Here is a 25880-nt window from a genome sequence, read left to right on the forward strand (position 1 = left end):
TTGCAAAGTGTTCCCTGATTGAATGAGGAGGCGAGCATGATGTCACCGCTTTTCCTCTTTATCTCGTCCAATCAGAGCATGCTTTGCATTCATTCGTTGATGAATGGCACCTGTACTGAGTGGCCAACCTTCTGTGTTCAGGAGGATTAGGGACTCTGGCTTTGGATGTACAGGATGCATCCAGGGAGAGCCTATCTGACTGCACACAAATTGGCCATGGCTACTCAGCCAATTGTACACACCTGTAGCACACAGTGTTGCTGTGTCCAGAAGCAATGCAGCTGCCTATTCGCTCTCATTTGCTCATTTGAATGCACAACTACATTAAAATATTTTATATTGAAGTTCAACTTTTGTCCTGACAGGCTCCCTTTAAACCTCTACCCCCCCCCAAGGTTAGTGGGCCATCGCTTGTTCATCTATGTGTATGGAAAACCTCTGCTCTTAGTGAAAATATTTAATATGGAGAAAGCATCTGAATACTCAAACATTTTATTTCCCATGGCCATTTATATTCTTACTGAAAGAAAGGAATCTAACTGGTGCTGATGGAAGGACATCAAAGAATGAGGGGTGCCGAGAGTGCCACCCACTGATTGAGCAAATTTTGAGCCGTTCATAAATCAATGTGTGGCTTGCTACTGTGTAGGCTTGAGCTTATCGAGTCCAGGCAAATTGGGTGGCCGGTCTCTGATCAGCTTTTGGTCACAATTAAAGTGGTTCTTTGCATTAGGTAAAAAATGTTTGGGCATCAGCATCCCCCATCACCCCCCATCCCTTTAGTTACCTGAGCCCTTCATTTGATCCAGCGGTGTGCACGTCTGCAGCTCTTCTCTCCCTCCACCTCTGGGTCTCTCTGGCTTTGGGGCACCAGGAGCCATTGGCTCCGAGTCTTGTCAATCAAAGACAGTGATGAGGGAGGTGGGGGGCAGGGCTGAGTCCCGCTGTCTGTGTTGATTAATGCAGCAGCGTGGGGAGGGAGTGAGCATGCACGAGTGTCCCCATGGGAAGCGGCCAGCGGGGAACCCGAGAAGAGGAGGTTCGCGGACGCTCTCTGCAATTCTATTGCACAGAGCGGGTAAGTATAGACGTCTGGGTTTTTTCATTTTACCTTTACAATCACTTTAAGCTGGCCATACAGAAGGAGAATTTGGTTCTAAATTTTTAATTTTAGGAACGTTCATTTGATTGTCTCTCCATTAGTGGAGTCAAATCAACCACAGTGTCGAGAAAATTCGACAGAGCATAATGGAAACATTGTCTTAAAGAGGAGTTTCACCCAGGGGGGCCGTCAAAAAAAAAAAAAAATTAAAAGTCAGCAGCTACAAATACTGCAGCTGCTGACTTTTAATTGGGCACTCACCTGTCCCTGGGTCCAGCGATGCGGGGGATCGAAGCCCCGCTCGTCCCCCCCTTCCGCTCGTCGGCGCCGGCATTTCAACTGTGGGCGCCGGGCTGTGGCTTCACAGCCTGGCACCCACTGCGCATGCGCGAGCGGCGCCGCGCGCCGTGATTGGCCGCTCAATCACCTGGGACCTGTAATGGGTCCCAGATGATTGACAGGAGGGAGGGAGCAGAGCGGAGCCCTTCCTGTGCCTGGGGGGGAAGTGATGTCACCAGCCCAGGCAAAGGAACAGGCAGACTACGAGGGACCACCTAGCAACAGGCATTTAGAGGTAAGTGAAAAAAAAAAAAAATATCCAAATGTTTTTTTGTTTTTTTTTTTAGAATTTTTCCAGGTATTTTTGTTTTTTGGGTGGAACCCCACTTTAAGGGATCTTTCATACATGCTTTGGTCTCTGTTAGAAATTCCGTATATAGCCCTACAGAACAGACATAGTGCACAGTACACGTGGCCTATGCTGCTTAACTGCAGACAGAACACTTTATTATAGAGAAAAGGCATAGAGTTTAATCATAGAGCAGCTACAAACTTATAAACACTGCCATCTACTGGCTAAAGAATATATCTGTAGTTGTACAAAAATACATGAACAAGGTATTCCAACAGTCCCTGAAGAGAGATCCGTGTTTGAGCATTTGAGGCGGCGAGGAGGAGTTGTATTGCCTCCTCGCCACCTGCTTTAACCCTTGATTGCCACAACCGCATGCATTGTATGTGATTGGGGGGGCACTTGCAGACCGACCCTATTTACTTGAACAGGAGCTACGCACGAACCAAAGCACTGTGGCCTTGGAATGTGTACGCTCCTGGTTGTTGCCTCTGCAGCTCAAGGGGAAACTGTTGGCGGGCAGAAAAAAAACACATCTGAACAGCAGGGTTTTACCACCCCTCAATCGCTAGTGTGAACGAGCACGAACAGCATATGTGGCTTTCCTTCAGGAAAATTACATTCATTCCAAATTTGGATGTTAGAGGCAAACAAAATTTTGAAGTATTTTCCAACAACATTATTGCAATGTACTGAGAATTTTTGTACAAATTTTTGTTCAAAAATTGAAAAGTATATAGCCAGCTGTACTATTTTTTTCCTTTTCCCGTAAAAGGTGTCAGATAGCAGTGGTGACCGCAGCTGACCCGAGCTTCCCCTCTGCAGCTTTCACTGAATGCATTGTTTATTTTCCCTGTCCTCTCTGGTTTTTCGGATTCTTGGGGGGGCGCTCCGTGTGTTTATAAGTCATGCAATGGCAAAGTGTTTATTTTTCCATATCTGCTCTCTGGACCTGTTCCATGTGAGTGCAGAACAAATAAACAGAGGGACAGCCCATGGGGGGAGAGGAGACAGGAGGGGACAGCAGACAGATGCAAGGACTCATTTAATGACAGTGATTGGAGGATATGCATCAGTCCAAAGAATACAGACTTCAGAAGGTGACAACCCGTTAAATCGTGGGCGCATTAGCAGATCGATTGGGTGAATATTCCAAGACAGATGTAAAAAAAATATAAATAAAATAAAAAAATATTAAAAATTACTTTACATCCTACTCAAAATTCACCAAAAATAGCACAAACCGGAGGCCCCAGATACAGATATTTGTACTTCAAGACCAAAAATATTTGACTGCCACAGTTCAACTGTATTAGGGCTCATTCACACCACAACGCATCTGTAAACGTGCATTGCTGTTTTTGTTGTTACATTTGTTTTTGGGGTTTTTTGCTGCCTTTTGCATTTATGCACATTTGCATGCATTTAAATGCATCACGTTGTGCTGAAAAAAAGTAGTGCATGCGATTAGTTTTCTTCTGCACCGGGCAAATAAAATGCAGCGTGCTGGGGTGAATTGCATTCATAGAGAACCATTATTCTTTGCTTGCCATGTGTTTGGGAATGTGCTCACCCCAGGACATCTAAAGTGAATGAACCTATTAGCCCCAGTTCACACCACAATTTTTGTGTTCCGGATGCGTGTTTTTTATGTGTGTTTTTTTTTTTTTTATGTGTTCCAGTCTTTTTTTTTTTTTTCATCTCAATTGAGGATATGTAAGTACCAGTGCGTTTCAGTGCATTTTCAATTTGTTTTTCTGCAATCCAGATACATTCCTTGCAGAAAAAAATGGAGCCATTTGCATTTTTGTTGACTGTACTGAAATGCACTGCAATGGTGTGAACTATGCTGTTGAAATCCATGTAACCTACTCTCCATGTGTTTTTGACACAGGAAAAAAAACACTCTGGACTGCATGAGGTGTGAACTGGCCCTTAGAACTCATTCACATGTGCAGCAGATACTGCCACTCCTCTGAAAAGCGGGGGCGGGGGGGCGGGGCGGCAAACAAACCTGGCCCCCTCACTCACACTACCCTCCCACCTCCGACGCTCGTTCTCTAGCCAATCGGGTCTCGGGACCCGCTTCCTGACTGGCCAGGAGCATAGCTTCCAACTGTCCCTGATTTGGAGCAATGTCCCTCTGTCCCTCATTCCTCCTCATTTGTCCCTCATTTTGGTCTGATCTGTATAGATGTATATAAAATGCACTTTTTATCTATTAAAAAGTGTTTTCCAGCACTAAACCTTTCATCTGATTTCTAAATTGCTGCATTTGTAAATTCCAGAAGCCAATATAAAGGACTAGTAGTGGTAAAAAAAGCACTTGTGGGTTTAACCAATCTTGTTTTTTTGGACAATTCTCCTTTAAGAGGGTGTGTCCTATGCCTACATACTTTTGCTGATAGGTGTCCCTCATTCCCATCTCAAAAAGTTGGGAGGTGTGCAGGAGGAGAAGCAGGAAGATATTAGCCAATATTAGTTTTCTAATGTCACACAAGTGGGTGGCACTGCACCCCAAGCCCTCCCTTTTTTTTAAGCCAATTAGAGCCTCAGGCTCTAATCGTGTGCTTCAAAAAAAAAAAAACATTGACATCCATGCGTCCTGCATGGAGATTAGGGGGGCGGCACCCCTGATGAGCGGGCCGCCACTGGTGAGGATTTGTATTGCCTTCTCACCACCTGCTTTAACCCTTGCACTAGCGCTGCACGCGATTGCGGGCCGATTGCAGAGCAGCCCTATTCACTTGAATGGGTCGCGATCAGTGGGCAGATAGTAATAGCGGGTATAATTCCAGCCACAGCGCAAAGTATCATGCCTGTGGCAGGTACACACCCCAGCTGCTGCCTCTGCAGCTTAACGTATATAAACGTATATTAATATAGATAATAAAATATGATTCTGCACTCAAATGGCTGCCCTGTAGTAGTAAATCCATACCTCCCAACTTTTTGAAATGGCAATGAGGGAAACCTATCAGCAAAAGTATGAAGGCATAGGACACACCCCCTGACCACACCCCCTTAAAGGAGAATTGTACTAAAATAAAGATTAGTTAAATCCACAAGTGCTTTTTTTTACCATTACTATTCCTTTATATCGGCTTTTGGAATTTACAAATGCAACCATTTAGAATTTAGATGAAAGGTTTAGTGCTGGAAAACAGTTTTTGATAGATAAAAAGTGCATTTTTTATACATCTATAGAGATCAGACCAAAATGAGGGGCAAATGAGGAGGAATGAGGGACAGTCCCTCGAAATCAGGGACAGTTGGGAGCTATGGTAAATCTGCTATGGCAGTTAGAGATGCCGGCGGAGTGGGCAGGAAAGGGGTTAATAATATAAATACCAAAGCATTCATAGAAACATGCTGGATTGACAAATATACTTTTTTCCATAAAGGGGAATTTAAAAGCCATTATGGATCCATTATGGATTCTAATTCCACTTTATGGAGTGAAGTATTTGGCCTTGAAATCACCAGCCAGCGCAACAAAAGTCAATGCAAAAATTGACTGAGCCGAGTGAAAAATTATCGGCTTTAAAGTGACTGCCTTTTATTTGATGCGGGTGTCTGAGCTTGACGGAGATCACTCCATGCACACTGTTAGCATGAATGGAGGAACCAAGGGATTCTTTTCTATCTCTTACAGACTGAGCAGCTACAACTCAAACCATCTATGGCCAGCTTAAAGAGGAACCTATCCTAAACCTAATAAAGGCACTTTTAGCCCCTTTTCACACCAGTGAGACTTGTCATACAATTTAACAGTTCCAAAACGCATGACAAGTCGCACCCCATGGCCGGCAATAGAACCGTTCACATCGCCTCAATTATGAAAAAGGTTTCTGCACTACTTTTTACTGATTTCATTGCAACTTGCGTAGACTGCTGTTAAATGAAGTCACAAGTCGTAATGAAATCGGCAGTGCAAATCGCACTGATGTGTAGCTTTGAGATCATGCTGAAGTAACACGATTTCAAAGCCACACCGGTGTGAGCCAGAGATTAGAAGTGTAGAGTAATAACTATATACAAACAGATGCCTAGAGATAATTGCAGTTTTTTTTTTTTTTTATTTTCATTTTCTCCCCACTTTTCTTAGGCCCCATTCACTCTGGGCACAGCAGAAATGCAGGCTAAAACGCATGGCGTGCTTGTGGTGCAATTATTTCTTAATGACGGTCCAAATGCAGGTAGCTCAAGTGTGAACAGGGCCTAACAGCGGCCATTTTCACTATGGAGAAGATGAATTAATTTCCCTTTTACTTACCAGAACTGTGAGGCCTCATTCACACGAACATACTATAGCGCATGTGGGTGCGCTGCCCTGATCACTGACAGTGTGCGTTTGGTGCTGTGTACCTGCAACCACACGGCTGTCAAATTGGGAGCAGCAGCTGTGTCCGTGCAGATGCCATGTCCCAATCGACGTGAATGGGCCTGCCTCCACGGGGGGTGAACAGGATACCTGTGCATCCCCATGCAAGCAAACACATCCTTTGCATGGGCGTAGGCTACAGAATGCTCTTGTGAATGTAGCACCCTCTATTGTGTGCTGCTGGACGTGGGAGTGGACAGGCTGTGGTCTGGCCCATGGATGGACCTGGGTCGCTGAGTCTGGGTCGGGGCTGTTGGGGGCTGTGGCTGGGTGACTCGCCCTGGCAGCTCTCTGGTGCCTCCCCTGTTGCTGGAGTGTTGGGGGGGGGGGGGGCGTTCTGGAGGATTGGAGGCGGAGGCTGGGAAGAGTTGCCATAAATATTTGGGGGCTTGGCAGGGAACTAAGAAGTCCTTAGGTAGACGTGGGGGAGTTGAGTGGAGGATGGAGAAGCAGGTCTGAAGAAAGGCTATCAGTGGCCCTTGGGGGACCCCTGCTGGGGAGGGGGTTTACCTCAGGCTGGAGCTCACGAGGCTGGCCTGGAAGGATCCTACCTCAGGAGGCCATTGGAGGGACCCTAAATGGAGAAGCAGCAGAGAGAGCAAGGAGAGACAGTGAGTAGACATTGCTCCAAATCAGGGACAGTTGGGAGGTGCTGTTCACTCCACATGTGCTACTTTACCAAGGGACTACAAGTTCCTAGCCTGTAATGGGCTGTTGCTGAACTAACCAGAGACTGTTAGTTCCTCCAGGACTGAACCAGCAGAAGCTGTACAAGGGAACCAAGTTTGTGCAGGTGGAAGGAAGAAGAGGAATCTTGTAAGTTGTCCCAGGTTTTGATTGTTGGACATTTTCAAGTTGTGCATCCCATAAACTCAAACAAGCCAAAAGGTGGTGATCACTATGTCTGGATGCAAGACGAAAATGTTGTGTGACTGGCTGTGTAGTAGTGGGGAACCCAGACAGTGCACACCATCTGAGGGGAGGAAAAAGCCGTTCCCCCCCTCGAGATCTCCCGATATCTTGCAATTTACAAACGAGGTTTCCTAGGAAAGCACTGGTGATGTGGCCTTCCCAGGATGTTACATCATCAGTGCCTCACTCAATCAGGAAGTAGAAAAACGAATTGTAAGTGAGAGCAAAAAAGTTTAGTTAAGGAATGTAGGATTATTTTCATATCGGCATGCAGAGCTTAGATAGATTATATTATTTTAAGTGTTTATTACCCTAAAAAAAAATAGATCCTGTTCCCTTAAAGTATAGCACAGTGCATGTGCTGTGTAATTTGGCCTCCTGTATCACCTGAAATACCTGGCTGATCCTGCCTAGTTCTGCCCTCCCCTCTGTAAACTGACCACGGTTTATCATGGCTGCTGAGCCCTAACACCATGGTCAGTTTACGTGCCTCTGTCATCTGCTATCTGTCTCCTCTCTGCTCTTCCCCCGTCCTCGCCCCCCTCCCCTCCTGCTCACCCCCACTCCTGTTACTATCAAAAATTATATAATCTGTATACATCCCATCTGTTCTATAATGCAATGTGTCCCAGTGCCTGTGTTGTATAAAAAAAAAACAAAAAAACAAAAAACAATTTCTACCTTATCTTAGAACATCTCCCAGCGCTCACTTTACTCCTCTGCTCTCTCCCCCCTCTCCTCCCGACTAAGGATTTTCAGCGGCCCCGCCCACTACAGCTGTCAGCCGGGGAGAGGAGAGAGTCGTGGAGTCGCGTGAGTACCGGGAGGCGCTCTAAGATGAGGTAGAAATTAGAATTTATTTTTATACACCACTTTAAGTATTTGTCATTTTGGGAGCTAGAACATATTTTATAGGTATGTATATGCATGCATTATATGGACCATTATGTTTTTTGCACAGGAAGATTTCGTACATCAGTACCGTGTGCAAGGACCCTTTATCTGTGTGTGTGTGTGTGTGTGTACATATATATATCTAGATATAGATATATATCTAGATATAGATATCTTACTCTTTTATGTGTGTTTTGCTGCATTTTGTTTGTCTAAACTAGGGGTCTCCAAACTTTCTAAGCAAAGGTCCAGATTACTGTCCTTCATGCTTTAGGGGGGCCGGACTGTGATCAATGGCAGCAGAAAATGCCCTGGCATCATTAGGCGCATACACTACTTTATCATTGGTTTGAATGGAAGGAATAGTGCCCCATTGATGGTGTCAGTGGGAAGAATAGTGCCCCATTGATGGTGTCATTGGGAAGAATAGTGCCCCATTGATGGTGTCAGTGGGAGGAATAGTGACCCATTGAGTGTGTCAGTTGGTGGAATAGTGCCCCAAGGGCCAGATAAAAGTAGGCAAAGGGCCGTATCAGGTCACCTGGTCAGTTTGGAGACCACTGCCATAAACCCAGATTACTGCCCTTCAAACTTTAGGGGGGCTGGACTGTGACCAGTGGGAGCAGAAAATGCCCTAGCATCAGTGGGCATAAACACTACTCTATCATTGATTTGAATGGGAGGAATAGTGCCCCATTGTTGATATCAATGCGACTACGGTCTCGGATTGGTTGATCCATGTTTTTACTGCCCTCTTGAGCTACACAGCCAGATCGGGCTGTACACATGCTGTGGCTGCGATGCTTTGTTGCTGAGCCAAAAATTATACCCCCTGTTGCGTCAGCAGTATCACTGCCTAACCTGACCCACTCAAGAGAATAGGACCACACCACTACCACCCTGCAACTGCATGCAATGAGTGGTGTGGGCGTTACAGGGTTAAAAGAGGCAACAGTTAACAACATATTGCCTCTTTGCCATCTGAGGCATGCCTCTGAAAAGTGAACCACCACAGATCACCTTTTAAAGGGGCTTCAAGTGTAAGCTTGCCCTTAATGTAACCAATATTGATATCTTGTAACAGCCACAATGGAATACGATACAAGAGTGCTCTCATTACAGAATACAGTTGCTTATACCCTTGCCTGGACATTTCACTATTCTCATTATCTTTCCTTACAGAAAAGCCAAACAATTCCGGAGCCGGGGCCACTGGCGGTATTATTGGAGGAATCATTGCAGCCATTGTGGGCATAGCTGTGGTGGCGACCGTGATCCTGATCTGCCGACAGCAGAAAAAAAATCAGACTGTCAAAGACAACGATGAGTGAGTATAAAGAAATCTTCATTACATAGATCTATTGTCCTAGATATTCTATTATGCAATATATCATTGTTTATATATTTTTGTCATATACCGTATTTATCGGTGTATAACTCACACCTTGATTTTAAGAGAGAAGTTTCAGGAAAAAAAAATTTACATTTTACATAAAGAATTTTGAAGCAAAATAAGAGTCAGTGCCCATCTGCAGCCTTGCCCACCATTGCAGCCTGATCAGTGCCCATCTGCAGCCTTACATAGTTACATAGTTACATAGTAGGTGAGGTTGAAAAAAGACAAAAGTCCATCAAGTCCAACCTATGTAATAGCCTTGCCATTGCCGGAATAGACAGAGCTGGATCCCCTGTGTACTCGGCTCGGCATCAAGCCCAGTCCCGCCCCTTGGCCCGGATCCTATGATGGACATAACACCTGTCCAATGCCAGGGCGTCAATGCTAGGAGCCATCCAAAGGGTGGGACTGAGCGTGACTGTGAGCCAAGTACACAGGAGATTTGGCTCTGTCTATCTCGTTCCCTCCTTCCCCTCCGTGGCAGCCTATATCGGTATATTAAACGCACACACGATTTTCTCATTTTAAGGGGGGAAAAAGCGTGTGTTATACGCCGATAAATAGGGTAATTGATCAGTATTGAGATGCAAGAATATTATTTTATTAGAGCTAATAGGCACATAGTGTTTGGGTCCTAATTATATATGACTTTAACCCTTTCGCTGCAAGAGCCGTTTTAAAAAAATTTTAAACGTGTGCCAAAAAAAAATTAGGCCTGAAAATTACATAAAACCTCCAAACAGTATATATTTTCTGAAAGCAGACACCCTAGAAAATAAAATAGCGGTAGTTCCAATTTTTTATGTCACACAGAGGTCTAGGAAATGCAAAATTTCAGTAAAAAACTGCGTGTTTTGATTCTTAGGGCAAGCAAACTACTCACATTTTTGGTAAAATATAAAAGATGAAGTTGCACTGAGTAAATAGATATCCAACATGCCAAACCTTAAATTTGCATGTGCCCGTGAAATGGCACAAACTTGAGTACCCTATATTTCCTATGGGCGACACTTCAAAAGCCCCATATAGGTCATCAGTTTAGTGTTACGGAAGAGGTTTTGGGTGAGAATTATTGCTCTCACTTCGGCATGAGCGGCGATATGTAACCTGTATTGTAATCAACATTTTCATGCGTAGGAATCCCTGACGCATACATTTTCGTTTGTACGTGTGTATATGTGAGGGTGGGGGGGCCTCCAATTTTTTTTTTTTTTTTGGTGGGGGAATTTTGTGTTTGGGTGTAACTATTTATTTGCCCAAAAAAAAAAATTATTTTTTTAATTACATAAGGGACAAAAAGCCTCCTCCTAACCCCGCACCTGTAATAGACAGAACGCGGGTCCAATCATGGGATGCATTCTGTCTATTACAGGCGTGGGGTTAGGAGGAGGCGGGGCTGTGTGAGCGTAAGCAGAGCGAAGACCGTTTCAATGTAAGCTGTTACAGCGTGTTTTACCGCTCGGTGGTCCCGCGGCTCTCCTCTAACTTCAGTCACGATCCGGCCACCCCTCTCACTTTCTCCGCCCTGGCAAGGCTGCAATGGGGGCACGGTGAGGCTGCAATGTGGGGCACGGTGAGGCTGCAATGTGGGGCACGGTGAGGCTGCAATGTGGGGCATGGTGAGGCTGCAATGTGGGGCACGGTGAGGCTGCAATGTGGGGCACGGTGAGGCTGCAATGTGGGGCACGGTGAGGCTGCAATGTGGGGCACGGTGAGGCTGCAATGTGGGGCACGGTGAGGCTGCAATGTGGGGCACGGTGAGGCTGCAATGTGGGGCACGGTGAGGCTGCAATGTGGGGCACGGTGAGGCTGCAATGTGGGGCACGGTGAGGCTGCAATGTGGGGCACGGTGAGGCTGCAATGTGGGGCACGGTGAGGCTGCAATGATGGGCACAGGTGAGGCTGCAATGATGGGCACTGGTGAGGCTGTGCTGAGGGGAACTGATAAAGTTGTTAAAATTTATTTTTGTAACTTAATTCTGCATAAAACATTTAAGTGTCATTTCATGAGATAATTTATGATGGCGTGATTAGGGGCGGGGCAGGGTAAGGGTTGGGTGGGGCAGCTGGTGGCGAGTAACCCTTGAGACCTGGCTAGTAGCTCAGGACTTGAAATTTATATATCTTTATCTATATATATATATATATATATATCTCTCTCTCTCTCTCTCTCTCTCTCTCTCTCTCTCTCTCTCTCTCTCTCTCTCTCTATATATATATATATATATATATATCTATCTATCTATCTATCTATCTATCTATCTATCTATCTATCTATCTATCTATCTCTCTCTCTCTCTCTCTCTCTCTCTCTCTCTCTCTCTCTCTCTCTCTCTCTCTCTCTCTCTCTCTCTCTATCTATCTAGATAGAGAGAGAGAGAGAGAGAGAGAGATATCTATATATATCTCTCTCTATCTATCTATCTATCTATCTAGATATAGATATAGATATATAGATATAGATATATATATATATATATATATAGATATATATCTATATATATATATATATATATATCTATAGATATATATATATATATATATATATATATATATATATATATATATATAGAGAGATATATATCTCTATCTCTATATATATATATATATATATATATATATATATATATATATATATATATATATATATATATATAGAGAGATATATATCTCTATCTCTCTATCTCTATATATATATATATATATATATATATATATATATATATATATATATATATAGAGAGATATATATCTCTATCTCTCTATCTCTCTATCTCTATATATATATATATATATCTCTATCTCTCTATCTCTCTATCTCTCTATATATATATATATATATATATATATATATATATATATATATATATATATATATATATATATATATATATATCTATATCTCTATCTATCTATAGATGTATACATTTAAATAAATATTTATATAATATTGGCTAAAACACCAGATTTAAATCTTTTTAAGAACCTAAAATAAATCTACCCAAAACCAATATAAAAATAAAACTGCCGTATGGTAAGATTTCCACTACTACCGATGATGACTGCTCAGGGTTGTACCTCTTATCTACGTTTTCCTTTTACGGCCCTAGATTTGATGGAGACTGATTACTGGTAATTGTAATTTGAGGGCTGCAGGGAGGAAAGCGATTCATTCCCAGGAAAGATGAGTGTCTCATCAGCCATATTGATGTAATGGCACATAAAGAGTATTGGGTCACAGATGATTTGATGACCCTGGTGCTGATTCCACCTTAATATGACAGAGATAGAGGAGTTGCTATTCCATTGCGAGAGCCGTCAGTGAACAGCTGTCCCTGGGCTGACTTTATCCCACAGAACTATTCATGCTGAAGTTACTTACTGAGGGAATTATCCCGCTATATATTGATGGAGTGACAGGTGGTGGCATGTTGTCACCTATACCATCGCTGTGCATTATGTGATTGGCAGAGAGCTGAAAATGTATAGATATTACATTATTGGTAATGAATCTCTTTCCTGTCTCTTCTAATTCTGCCGGTTTTCATTTATCCTTCTGTCTGTTTGATATTTTTTATTCCTTTCATTTTAAATAGAGTATATATACAATGACGAGAAAAAGTATGTGAACCTCATGGATGATGAAGAAGCCTAAACATTTTGAGATTGCCTTTCCAGCCTTATGCAGATTAATTACTCTTGATCGCATATCTTCAGAAAGCTCCATATTGCGAAGCATGGTTCATATCAGCTGATGATTCTTGTGAACAGCAATCTTAAAATGTTTGCGTGTTTTTTATCTGTTTTATTTCTGTTGTCGTCTCTTAAATCATAATTAGAGCCTATCTCTGAGGAGAAGAAAATTGCTCCCTAAGGCCAGCAACAGACGGTTCAAATCTTGGCCAGTTCAGCATGAACTAGCCAAGATTCGATCCATGTATGGGCAGGCTGAATAAATAGATCAACTTGGGTACAACCAGCCTGCTAGACTTTTAATGCAATTAGCACTAGCGGCTGGTATAGCCACTAGCAATAATCACTGTCTTCTCCCAGTGGGGACTGCATCCCACCCCCCTGCTGGATGAATACAATGGCTCGAAGGGAGGGATTACCCTGTCAAAATTTGAGTTTGCTCTGTGTATGGGCTGCATTCCAATGGCTTCATTCTGCAAGTGTCCCGCAACTTCATGCAATCAGGGCATTTTTGTTCACTTAGGCAAAGGTGCTTTTTGCTGCCCCCCTCATCCAGCTCTGCCACACCCACCATTGTGACAGGAGGACAATGTGACCGGATAGGGGTATCTGGGCAGTGTGAAAGAGGGGGGGACAGTGGGACAATAGGGGGCAGTGTGACAGGAGGGGGGGCAGTGGGACAAAGGGGGGGTTGTGGGACATGAGGGGACAGCAGCACAGGAGGGGGGCAGCGGGGCAGAAGAGGGTCAACATCACAGGAAGTGGGTAGCATGACAGGAGGGTGGCACCATGACAGGAGGGTGGCACCATGACAGGAGGGAGGCATCAGGACAGGAGGGGGGCACCAGTTCTCCGAGATTTCACCTGTCCTGCAGTGGCTCCTCCAGATATTTTGCCTTACTACCTCTCTCTTCTCGCTCTGCCAGCAGCTACCAGGAGTAATGTGGCAAATTTAGTTTGCCTGCTGCGGGGCACAGAAGGCGGCGGCGGCTCCCCCCCCCCCCCCCCCCCCCCGACTGATGCGCACTCTAGGCCAGTTCCTACCTTGCCTATAGATAGCGCCGGCCCTGCATGCAATGCACGTGGGTGCTGCGATCAAGAGGGTAAGGCAGGCAGTTTGGAAGCAATACAATGCCTCCTCTCTACCTATCAAATCCTTTCTGAAGAGCCACCTGAACACGGATCGCACTTCAGAGGGCACTGCTTGTGTGAACGAGCTTTTACAGTGGAACAGGCCCCGCACTGCAAGGATTCACTCATTGTTTAGGTCTAGGGGGTCACAAACAGCAGTTTTACTTACCCAAATCCTCCATTCCCCTGGCAGCCGGCACGTCCCACTACACTAAAGCAGTGGACTATCCTTTGGTGTCCCCACGTCCAATGCAATGCTATGGGCTCTGCATAGGTCTTCATGACCTCAGAGGACCAGGCAAATGCCAGAGCCTTAAGAGGCTGCAGAGACTGTGTGTACAGCCTGGAGGGAGTCTACAGGAGATCAGGTAAGAACTTGGGTAAATCTGCTTTTTACAACCCCCCCAGACATTAATTAGTATTTAACCCTTGCTGTGTGGGGGGCAACCTCACTAGAAGGGAGCATTTATGCTTTCCTTGGAGGTTATCTTTAACATTACAAAGTCAGTCCACGAAAAAGTTAGATATTTTATTAATAGGCGGGTAGGCCGAGTCAGCCTTTGAATTATTTTATTTGTCTAGGATAGTCACAGTGATTACACAATCCTAATGATGCATACATTGTCAAGACTTATTTTCTTTTTTTTCACCCAAAAAAATAATTTTTCCCTTATTATAATTTAAACATTTTGGTAAAAGTGATCGTTTTCTATTTTCCAGGTTTGAAGGGCCTCCGGCATACAAGCCACCTCCTCCCTCGTTAAGGCTGCAAATTGAGAAGGTAAACATTTAAAGACTGTTAAAGTATATTTTGTAAAAACAGCAAGATGAAAAAAACAACATTTTATTAGTTGCTCTTTAAATATAATCCTCCAATCCATTAATCTCCTGTCCCATATGGTAGAGTGGGAGTCATCTCTTAGTACAGCATCTGTGCCCTCCTGTCTGATATCTGAGGCTTATAGGAATTGTGTGGGCATTAAGCAAAATATGAAAACACTTTGAGCTTTCTGAGGGTTAAAGCTCAACTCTGGGCTGGAAAAAAAAATTCAGTGGAGCTCCCCAGTATTGCAAGGGTTAAATGCCCTTTAAGGGCTAAGTTCACCTTTGGAACATGCTAGGGTGTAACATCAACACCCCCCCCCCCCCTTTTCACCCCCTGAAACACCCTCTTCCCTAAGAAAGCCATTGTTGCATTTAAAAATTTGTCGCAGTTGTGTGGGGCTCCACTTGCACAGCTGCATCATTCATTCACAGGGATCTTTGAATGAATAAACTACAAGTCCCATCCTCCACTGCAGCAGCCGGACTTGTCATTCTCAAGTGCACTGTTCAACACACTCGTAGTCCATTCACAAGTCCTCCAGCTTTCTAACAGGAAGCCCCTACAAAGGTACAGGCGGAAAGCTGGAGAACATGTCTGCAGGATTCTGACTTTGCGCTCATGATTCTTTGCAGGCTCCCATGGGAAACAAATAAAAAATTCACATTTTTTTTTTTTTTAACATGCAAAAGTGAGCTTATCCTTTAAAGCATAACTCCAGGCAAAAAGAAAAAAATTCCATGCCGTGGGGTTGTGCCCATACTCCATGGGTCAACTGTTCGTTTTGTCTAGGGGTGAGGAGAAAGCTTACCCGATCCTTCATTCCACTGGAAAAATGGTGCTAACCCGCGGTCCAGTGGTGGACTGTTCCTGGTCTGTGGGGCCTGCTCAGGGCTTGATGACCTCTGGAATAGTCCACAACTCAAGACCGTTGTAGCGCAGGGGTGCCAGTCCAGTCTTGTGCAGGGAGGATTAGGTAAGTATATCTCCCTTCTCCTCTTCCCTAGACAAAATTAACCCATGCAGTGCAGGCACAGCCCAATACATTGGAAAACTGTTCTTTTGCTCAGAAATGGGCTTTCAGTCCAGGGCTGTAGATAATTTTTTTTCAACCTTGGGTACCAAGAGGACAATAATTAGCAAGCCTGCCACGCTGTGACAAATTTTGGGTGTGGCGTAATCTGCTGCAGTCCTCTCTCTCCCCACCCAACTTCTCCTGCAATGCAGGCCAAATGGGCCAGTTTCTGCTGGCCCATTAATAACCTCTACTTTCTCAAACTGCCTCCCCCTCCTACACTTTCTCCTTGTCAGTGGGTGGCTGCTGATCAAGTGAATCAGAGTTCTCCTCTTCCTCCACACTCATACCTCCCAACGCACGCCACAGAAAATGTGGCTGTGACCAAACTCTTAACAGTGAAAGGGGCTTAAGGGGGTGTGGTTAAACAAAACCCGGACAGGGGTCATCAGGGCAGAAGACAGGGATCAGCTGGGTGAAGGACAGGAATCAGCATGGCAGAGGAGAAGGGTCTGCTGCAGGGCAGTGTACGGGGGCCATCAGAGCAGAGGACAGGAATCGGCAGGACAGAGGATAGGGGGTCTGTAGGGCAGGGTACAGGGGTCAGCAGGACCATTCTTATATATAAAAACCATTCTTATGTATAAAAGTGACACTACTGCCACAATATGCAAGAGGTATCCAGTATTATGCAGTTAACCACTGTAAACATGACATCTAATATGCAGTGCTTACTTAGCCCTGTGGTTCGCCATAAGACATACTTGAGCTGCGTTGACCAGGAGAAAGCCATGCCAAATGCATGTGGTGATGAACCCGATGCCAGGTGTGCAGATGGTGATGCACAACCATAGCTGGTGCAGGTGGTGGTAAACCCGATGGTGTGGGGACCTGGATCGGTGAAGTAAAAATCCCGCTGGACAATACCAGGGACAGCATGCAGCCTGTATCCGAATGCCGGTGCCCCGAGTGTGACGTCATCCACTCGGAAGGCGCACCCGCAGGAGCGAAGTCAGCTTGGTGTTGGAATGCAAGCCTGCACACCCCCTGCTGCCTCCTCAGCCAATGGGTAGCTTAAGCTGCCTTAGTTCCTCCCACAGACATCACCCTGCACTATACTGTGTCCCGGCCTGCCCGCACAATAAACGAACAGGCCAGAACTCACATTTATTATACTCAGCAAAACTGTTACTGTGCCGTTCCCATCCCGGTCCCCCACCCCCCCTCCCCCCCTTTATCTATGCCCCTGTTTCAGTCTAAAGCTGGGCTTACACCTGTAGAATTTCGTTTCAACATTGGAACGAGAAAGTAAAAAAATAATCATCCGACTATTTGATGGTGCCTTCAAGGATATAACTAATTTTAAATTACTTTTCATTTTCATACCATGTCAATATCTCAATTTTCACAGAACAACTTTTCTACTTCCAGATTAGCATTGAAAAGTGCATGCCCATAAGACTAGTTATGATTTTTACGTGTCGGGAACAAATTCAACTATTAGAAATGTTTGTTCCCATTATATTCAATATACATTTTCCATCCTTGTCCATCTTTTTTTGCTTTTCCTGGCCTCTTTAAGGCCATGTTTTTAACTGTGCAATGTACTAAAAAAAAAAGTCCTCTATGCTGTATTTTTGATGTGTTTTCATCAACACGTGTTCTACAGAGTTCCATGGTAGTGCACCTAAAACGCATGTAAAAAAATCACCCAAAACACAACACGTCTAAAACACTGCACAGATGTCCGGTGGCCATTAGATAATCTAACAAACTTTTTGAAAAGTACTTCTTTCTTTATCGTACATCATAGGACACAGAGCCTCAAGTATTTACTTAGTGGGTTATAGCTACCTTCAGGTGTTGACACTGGCACACCCAATACAGGAAGTTGACTCCCCTATATAACCCCTCCTCCTTCCAGGAGTACCTCAGTTTTTTGGCCAGTGTCTAAAGCTGTTGGCACGAGTGAAGATGTGCTCTGCGGAGCTCCAGGAGGGATCAGTGCTGGATTTAAAAAGCCTCCACAACCGGATCCATCCCGCCACTGCGGCTCCAAGATGGTACCAGGGCCTTACATAGAAGAACGAGGTTTTGCCTGTAATGCTCCTCTTTGAGGGTTGGACCCTAGGAACCAGGACTCTTTTTGGTCTTGCTACACTACCTAAAGCTGTCCTGAAGGGTGCTATACAAGGCCCAAAGGAGTGGAACCCCTATTAAAAGGGCCCTAGTCTTTGAAGGTTTAACCACGCTGCCCGCCGTGATGGGTGAAGTTTGGATCTGTCTGTTTACAGCAGTATCCTGCAGCGAGGAAAAGGTATGAGGAAAGCATAGGAACTGCAAAGTCCACCTATGACTTTTCTTTCAATTATATTGTAATGCATTAAAAACTCCTCTAGAGTGAGTAATAGTGTAAAAAGTTTAACTTGTCCAGTGGACCCTGTGCTAAAACAGGGTGTGTCTCAGCAGATGGAGGGGGGGGGTCTCCTCTCCCCCTAAATGGGCAATCTGAGTGGATGGGGATACATGTTATATTTAAACAAGCATAAATCTGAAAAGCTGATAAAACGGCTGTGTAAACCCCCTTCCCCCCTCCCCTGCCCGCCTCCCTTCTGGGGTGACTCTTGCTAAAGCATAGGAGTTACTTGCCATTTGGCTGCAAAGCAATGGAGACGCGCTACAGTGCGGCTGCAGTCTCCTCTCCTCCTCTGTGTGTTCAAACGAAGCCGCCGCGTGCACGCACGAGGCTGACGACAGAGGGCAGGGAAGGGGTGTGGCTTAAGCAGTCAGCGCCGTGTGCAGACTCAGCGTCCTTGCAAACACACGGTGCATAGACAATCAGGCTCACACCTGAAAAAGCTTACAGCTGATACTCTAGGAAACAGACAGTGTCTATCAGAGCAGCTGAATCAAGGCTGCCACAGGACACAGAAGCGCTGGTGCACGTGAGGGGTTTACACAGGCATTTGCAGTACAGGAAAAGACTTATTGTTTAGCATTAGATCATTCTATGCTGCCACGGTTTTTCCTACTATTGTTCAAGTAAATAGAACAGTTCTTAGAGTGCCTCTGTTTTTTTGTGCTTTGCACTATGGCTTCAAGGCTTATTACTAAGGCACCAAAACCACTCCCAGACCCTGGCAACTTCAGTCATGCCTCCACACTGTCATCCTCTTCGGAGATACCCGACATGGCAAGCCAGGGTGAGTCACTGGAACCGGCTGGTGGTGCAACTGCTTTTCACACTTCAGCCCCTGTATAAGTGACTGAAAATTTATTTTCCTCTGCCCTGCAAGGTTTAGAAGGAAGATTAGCCGCTTTAATAGCATCCTCCATTGAGGGGGATAGGAAGCGTGCTAGATTCCTCTCTCCCACTCCAAAACTTTTACCAGCAGAACAGTGGGGACAGGATGAGGTATTGGCCTCAAACGATCGGGAAAAACAAACTGATTATTCCTCTACGGAGGAAACTACAGCTGATGTTTCAGCTTCACAATCTGAGGTACAAATCCTTACAGATATGGTTCGCTCCACTTTCATGCTACCCATAACAGAGTCAGCTGAAAGTCTGGTTTCTTCTTTGGGTTCTTTGAAACCTTCACAACCAGTGCATGCGTTTCCTGTCCACATATTACTAGAGAAACTTATTTATACTGAATGGAATCCTCTAGATAAGCATTTTCTCCTTCCAAAGAGATTCTCAGTTCTCTATCCCATGGAGGAAAAATTCACCAAAAAATGGAAAGTTCCAGCAGTAGATGCTGTGATTTCCAGTGTGAATAAAAGTTTAACTTGTCCAGTGGACAATGCACAAATGTTAAAGGATCCAACAGTTTAAAAGTTGGAATTTCTGTTAAAATCCTCTTTTTATTTAGCAGGTACTGTTGCTCAGCCTGCAATTGCAGCTATAGGCATGTCAGTCTTTAAAAGACCAGTTCACAGAGGCCCTTAATGGGCTCCCTGCACAACAGGCCCGCGAGTCTGCCGACTTACCAAAAGCATTATGTTTTGCCATAGATGCTATGAAGGATTCTATTCACCAGGCATCTCGCCTTGCACTTGTTCTAGTACACATGCATAGGACCCTTTGGCTAAACCCGCAGTGGTGTCCAAACTATGGCCCTCCAGTTGTTAAGGAACTACAACTCCCATCATGCCTAGTCATGTCTGTGAATGTCTCATGGGAAGTGTAGTTCCGCAACAGCTGGAGGGCCGTAGTTTTGACATCCCTGGAGGGTTGGTCTGCCGAAGCACCCTGCAAAAATCTACTGTCTAGCTTCCCATTTCATGGGGAACGACTATTTGGCGATGATTTGGATAAATACATCCAGAAAATTTCCAGTGGAAAAAGTACTCTTCTCAAGTAGCATTGCTATGGGACGTCCCACTAAGTAAATACTTGAGGCTCTGTGTCCCATGATGTACAATAAAGAAAATAGGATTTTTATAACAGCTTACCTGTGAAATTCTTTTCTTGGAGTACATCATAGGACACAGAGCTCCCGTCCCTCTGTTTTATAGGGTGAAAGTATATTGCTTAGCTACAAAAACTGAGGTACTCCTGGAAGGAGGAGGGGTTATATAGGGGAGTCAACTTCCTGTATTGGGTGTGCCAGTGTCAACACCTGAAGGTAGCTATAACCCACTAAGTAAATACGTGAGGCTCTGTGTCGTATGATGTACTCCAAGAAAAGGATTTTACAGGTAAGCTGTTATAAAAATCCAATTTTTTTAACAAAATTCTATAGGTGTAAGGCCAGCTTAGGGGTAGGACGACAGCCATTGCTGTTCAGTAGGCCCTGGCACTCTCCTCCATCTGTTTCTGTAGGTGGTCCCTCAGCATTATCCTCTACAATGCAGGGCTATTAACCCTACACTGTATGTGGAGGAGGCAGGGCATTGCGAAGGTTAAATGCTTGTTAGGTCTAGGGGCCGAGAAATAAGCTGTAATACTTATCTTATTCCTTGCTCCGGCAAGGCTTCAGGTGCTCATCCCTTCTCTCCAACGCTCAGCATTGTGAGTGGCCCCTTGCTGTCCCCATGTACAATGCAGGGCTATTGGTCCTGCATTGTACTTGATGACTTCACCATGTGACTGCTGTCCAGAGTGCCTTAGAGAGTAGGCTTTGGGGGACCGGTTGCACAGCATGGAGGAAGCTTGCCGGGGTGAGAAATAAGATATGTTTTACAGATTATTCATCTACCCCTAGAGTTAAAGAATTTCAGGTGTGGATATTTTACACTTCGTTACACTGGTCCAGCTTGGAGTAATGTAACTATGTATATAACATTCCTGGGCGATTCCCCCTGGAGGCTGAAAATCACTGACATAGGCCACGCTATCACAATGATCTCCCATAGCTTCCAGGTCCCAAGACGAGTGTCACCACCCTGCCTTTTCACCTTGTCCAATCAAAGAACGCTTTGCATTCATTGAGGAAATGTAAAGCATTCTCTGAATGGCACTCATGCCAAGTGGATAGCCTCCTGTGTTCAGTAAGTAGCAGGGCAGCTGTTTGACACGGAACCCAGAAGCTATTGGAGACCATTGGAGTAGCAGTGTTTTCTACAGGGATTTCCAGCTTTCGGGTATGGAGAGTATATACAGTACATAGTTACATTGCTCCAAGCTGGACCAATGTATGAAATAAATAACCATACCTGGAATTATTCTTTAGCAACCATTTAACTCTTGCCCTGGGTGGGGGGCACTGCAAGGGTGTTGTTCTAAGTCTCAGAGGTGTCATAAAGAATCATAGCACCCAATCACATGTCACGGTTCTTACTGCAATCTGGAATCATTGGCAGAATTGCGATGATTTTGATGGTGATTCCACATATCCAAATGAGAATGGAGTCTAAATGTCTCTGATTTAAAGCATTAACTGCAGTGATCGATTCATAATGGGCTTCATTCCAGTTTACAAATTCACAGTATATTTGCTAAATGATTTTGCTTTTTACAAGCAGAAACTTGTCGTATCGGGGCCATGTGTCATGACTTTATGATGATAAATACCTGAGAACCATGGAATTCACTTCCTGATGAACACATCATGCTAGTCTAGTGCTTATGACCGGTAACAGGAAATTACAAACATACAAAAATATACAAAATTCCCCAGCAAAAAAACAATACAGCCTTCCTGGAAGATCGTATCTATGTCATACCGGTCTATATATAGTAATATCCCATATAACTGCAATTTAATTGTCTGAATTGTAAACTTTATACAACAGTACCAAAAACCCGCTTTCAGTCTTCTTCCCCTCATTCCCTTAATGACGAAGGTAAAACAATAAGGATGAAATTTTTTTTTTTTTTTTTTTATATCTTAAAAAGCAAGCAGACAATCTCTTGAATTTGGAATCATGGACAGAATTGCTGCGATTCTGCCCATCATCCCAAATTGCGTGGCAATTGCAGCATAACGCGTTAAGTGCCATTATCCTTCAATAGAACCCCAAACCCGCTGCGATATTGTCAGGCAACAGGATTGCCCGGCAATATGCGTCTTCACAAAATCCTGTGAAGCTTTTCACTCGAAAATGAGCAGGAGCGACAAACACACATAAAGCAGCTAAGCATATAATGTGAATGGGACCTTAACTGACAAATCATGCACACTACACACCACACTACCACAAAAATAAATATAAAAAACATTTTTGTTTGTTTTTTATTCTATGAAAACAGACAGACTCTCACAATAAGGCTAGGTTTACGGATGACGGTTCAACAGATAACTCATCAGCTGTCCGTAGGGTTCCCCGCAGACAGCTGAATGTAAAAAAATCCTTACCGGCAATAAAAAAAATAGTGAAAAAAAATGGCGTTGAGTCCCCCCCAATCCATACCAGGCCCTTTCAGGTCTGGTACAGATTTTGAGGTGAACCTTCGTGCCAAAATTAAAAAAAAAGTACACATGCACACTACACCCCCCACCCTTCCAAACCAATAACCATAAAACCTATTTATTTATTTTTAATTCTACCTAAAATACAATGACACAAACACTAACCGAGATAAAGCCATGATCTAACTGGCATTTTATCTTTTATTCATTTTTACTACTTACTTTGCTATTTTCCACCAGCCTACACATGGGTACAGTTTATCTTCTGATCCTTACAGACATTCCGAGGAGCAAGAGATACAGGGAAGACCTCCTAAAAAGGTGATCACTCCTACCGGCAACCAACTGTTACTTTGAGACCAGGAGTTGTTGGTGACGGCTCGGTTACAGTGCTTGGGGTGATCGTGCTTCTAACACAAGCACAGGTACACATATATGTGGCAGTAGGGCATAAGGCCCACTCCATACTTGCTAGTAGGGCATAAGGCCCACTCCGTATATGCATACAGCCGGTGCTAAGGGGTTAATTTGCTCAGCCAATGGGCACACTACGGCTTAAACCTGACAGAGCAGTTCACTTTTGAATTCTACTTGTTGTCTGGAGTCACTCATAATCATAAAATGGTTTTGTTTCAACAGTCCGCAGAAGAAGTGCCACTGAAGGCTCTACCTCCACCATCAGAGACTACAGATAGCCAAGACACGGAATTAAATGGGAAGGTGAGTCTTACTAACCTAAACAATCCCAAATGTATTATCTCACATTAAAACTTGTCCCTTATGAAGGCATCGACCCTGATACTTGCCTAGGTTTTATCAGCCTTCATTGTGTTCCAGAGGGAGAGATGGCACTCCACCTGATGATGGCTGCTAGGCTATAAGCATCTTTGGCTGCTAGGACCCAAGTGACCCTGGTAACCCCATTTATGCTAACTTTCAGCTTCCCAACTACTCACTCATTCCCCTTTTTGTCTCTTCTCTTCTCTCACCACCCATACCCCCCATATCAGCCTCTACCTAGGCTCCCCTCTTTTCATACCTGTATTCAAGCTACCCTAAAGCCCAGTACACACTATAAGAAAATCAGACAAACATTAGTCCAGTTTTTCATGATGTTTCGCAGCAAGTTGAAACCGAGGATAGTGCAAATTGTACGAAAGGCTTTTTTTTTTTGCTTGACTATTGATGTTTATTATTTCTGATCAGCACTTCTGGGTAGGGGCCCACCTCCCTGGCTGTGCTGTGATTTGTTACAGCACAAGCCGATCAGTGTGTCCCAGCCAAAGATCGATCTCCGGGACCCGCTAAGTATTCACAATGTCTAGTGAATTGCCTCCGTTTGGCTCCCACGATGGGGGTGGGGGTGGCTGGTCATCGCCACCGTTAGTCTCCTGTGGGGGGAGTGAGATGTTAGTTTGTGCTGCCGCCAGAGAACACCCCCCCCCCCCCCCCAAATTTTGAGCACCAGCAGTCGAAAGTTGTGTACACACTATACAAATCGCATAATTGTTTATCGTACAGAATTTTTCTTCCGATTTTCCCATGGTGTACCCCACATATCACATATGCTTGAACTCCTACAACATCACTTTGTACCATTGCTAGCTTCCCCTCAAGTACCAGCAGCTCTTTCACATAGCATACACCTGCATCCAACCTCCGGTGCCTTTTCAGGTCCCCTCAGGATGCCAATGCTCCTGCATCCAACCATGTCATTCACCTCTCCAAGCGCCAGTGTACCCAAACAATCTCTTAACCCCCATGAGAAATGATATTTTAATGGCAAGCAAAACACCACTTAATATAAAATGTTTTCATTCACCACATGGAGCAATTTACAGCTTGATATCTATCGCATACCTTGATGTTTATGTAAAATAGCCCATTTTTCTTTTATGCTATATATTTGTGTCTTGTATATCTTTTTACATGTGTTTTAACTTTTCGAATAAACTGTTACATTTTATATTAAGTGGTGTCTTGCTTGCCATTAAAATCCCATTTCTTATGGGGGTCAAACCTAATTTGCTATTATCTAGGGATGTTGGCAGGCAAACACCAGATTCCAGAATAGTGGATTCCCACTTTTTTTTTTGTTGGGCATAGAAAGCATAGGCAACCTAAAGATGGTTAAAAACCAACATAGGGGCTCATTCATAACAGCTCTGTCCCCAGCAGCTCTGTGAGTGGGCTCCCGAAAGATCCTGGGATATCCTGGGGCTATGGGAGCATGACAAGTCATTCCACTATGGATGATCCCCCCCCCCCTTTTCTTGCTAGCTAGGATCCATGCTTGGAGTCTGGTATAGATTTTGAGGGGACCAAACACATTTTTTTTGCATGGGGTACACCCTTGAAATACATAACTCGGACAACTTTTGGGGAACCCACGCATCTTTTTTTTTTTTTTTTTTCTGGGTCCCCCTTATAATCCATACTAGACCCTCCTCTAGGATAATGATCTGGTGTAGATGAGTAGAACCTCCAGCTGCTTTGTTTACAAACAGATCAAAGTGGCAATGAAATGTTCATTTTGCTTTAGTACATTCCACTCATGCACCACTTCACGGGCAGGTTTAAGGCATCCTGCAATCATGATAATCATTATCATAATGTTATTTTACAGGAATTAGCATTTATATTTGTTACTTTGATTTAAAACTTTTATTAAAAGACCTTTTCCCTGCTGAATGGTGTTCTTTGTAAAATATTTTTTTTTCCCATTGATATATGCCCCCTCGGCAGTGCCCAGCTCCCCTTGCCTTTTCTCCCTTTTCCATACTGGGTTCTCTTCAAAATACACACTTGCCTGTATAGTGGATTCAGCATTGTCCAGTACCTGCTGTTCAGGTGCGACAGCCTGTGTCCCATGCAGTCATCTTGGTCTTCTTCAGCTGGCTGCTTTTTCCAAGTTTAGGTAGCTCAGTTCCCGATGATGCGATGCAGCTCTGCCCCCAGCTGCTGTGTGAGTGGGCTCCTGTAGGATCCCGGGATATCCTGGGGGGCTTATAGGAGCATGAAATGCAATTCTCCCCTGGGTGT

The 25880-nt window shown here is 44.3% G+C and overlaps 1 protein-coding gene across 1 annotated transcript in view; it reads left to right on the forward strand.

The window, feature by feature from the left end:
* The window catches only part of NECTIN2 (nectin cell adhesion molecule 2), a 135127-nt gene that overhangs the window by 106414 nt on the left and 2833 nt on the right, over positions 1-25880 (forward strand). The window contains exons 6-8 of the mRNA XM_073602134.1: positions 9106-9250; positions 14864-14924; positions 23478-23558. Of these exons, the coding sequence (XP_073458235.1) occupies positions 9106-9250; positions 14864-14924; positions 23478-23558 (287 nt within the window). The remainder of the gene's footprint in view (positions 1-9105; positions 9251-14863; positions 14925-23477; positions 23559-25880) is intronic.

This window comes from Aquarana catesbeiana, linkage group LG10 (assembly GCF_042186555.1).
Source record: "Aquarana catesbeiana isolate 2022-GZ linkage group LG10, ASM4218655v1, whole genome shotgun sequence".
In the NCBI taxonomy this organism is placed as follows: Eukaryota; Metazoa; Chordata; class Amphibia; order Anura; family Ranidae; genus Aquarana; species Aquarana catesbeiana.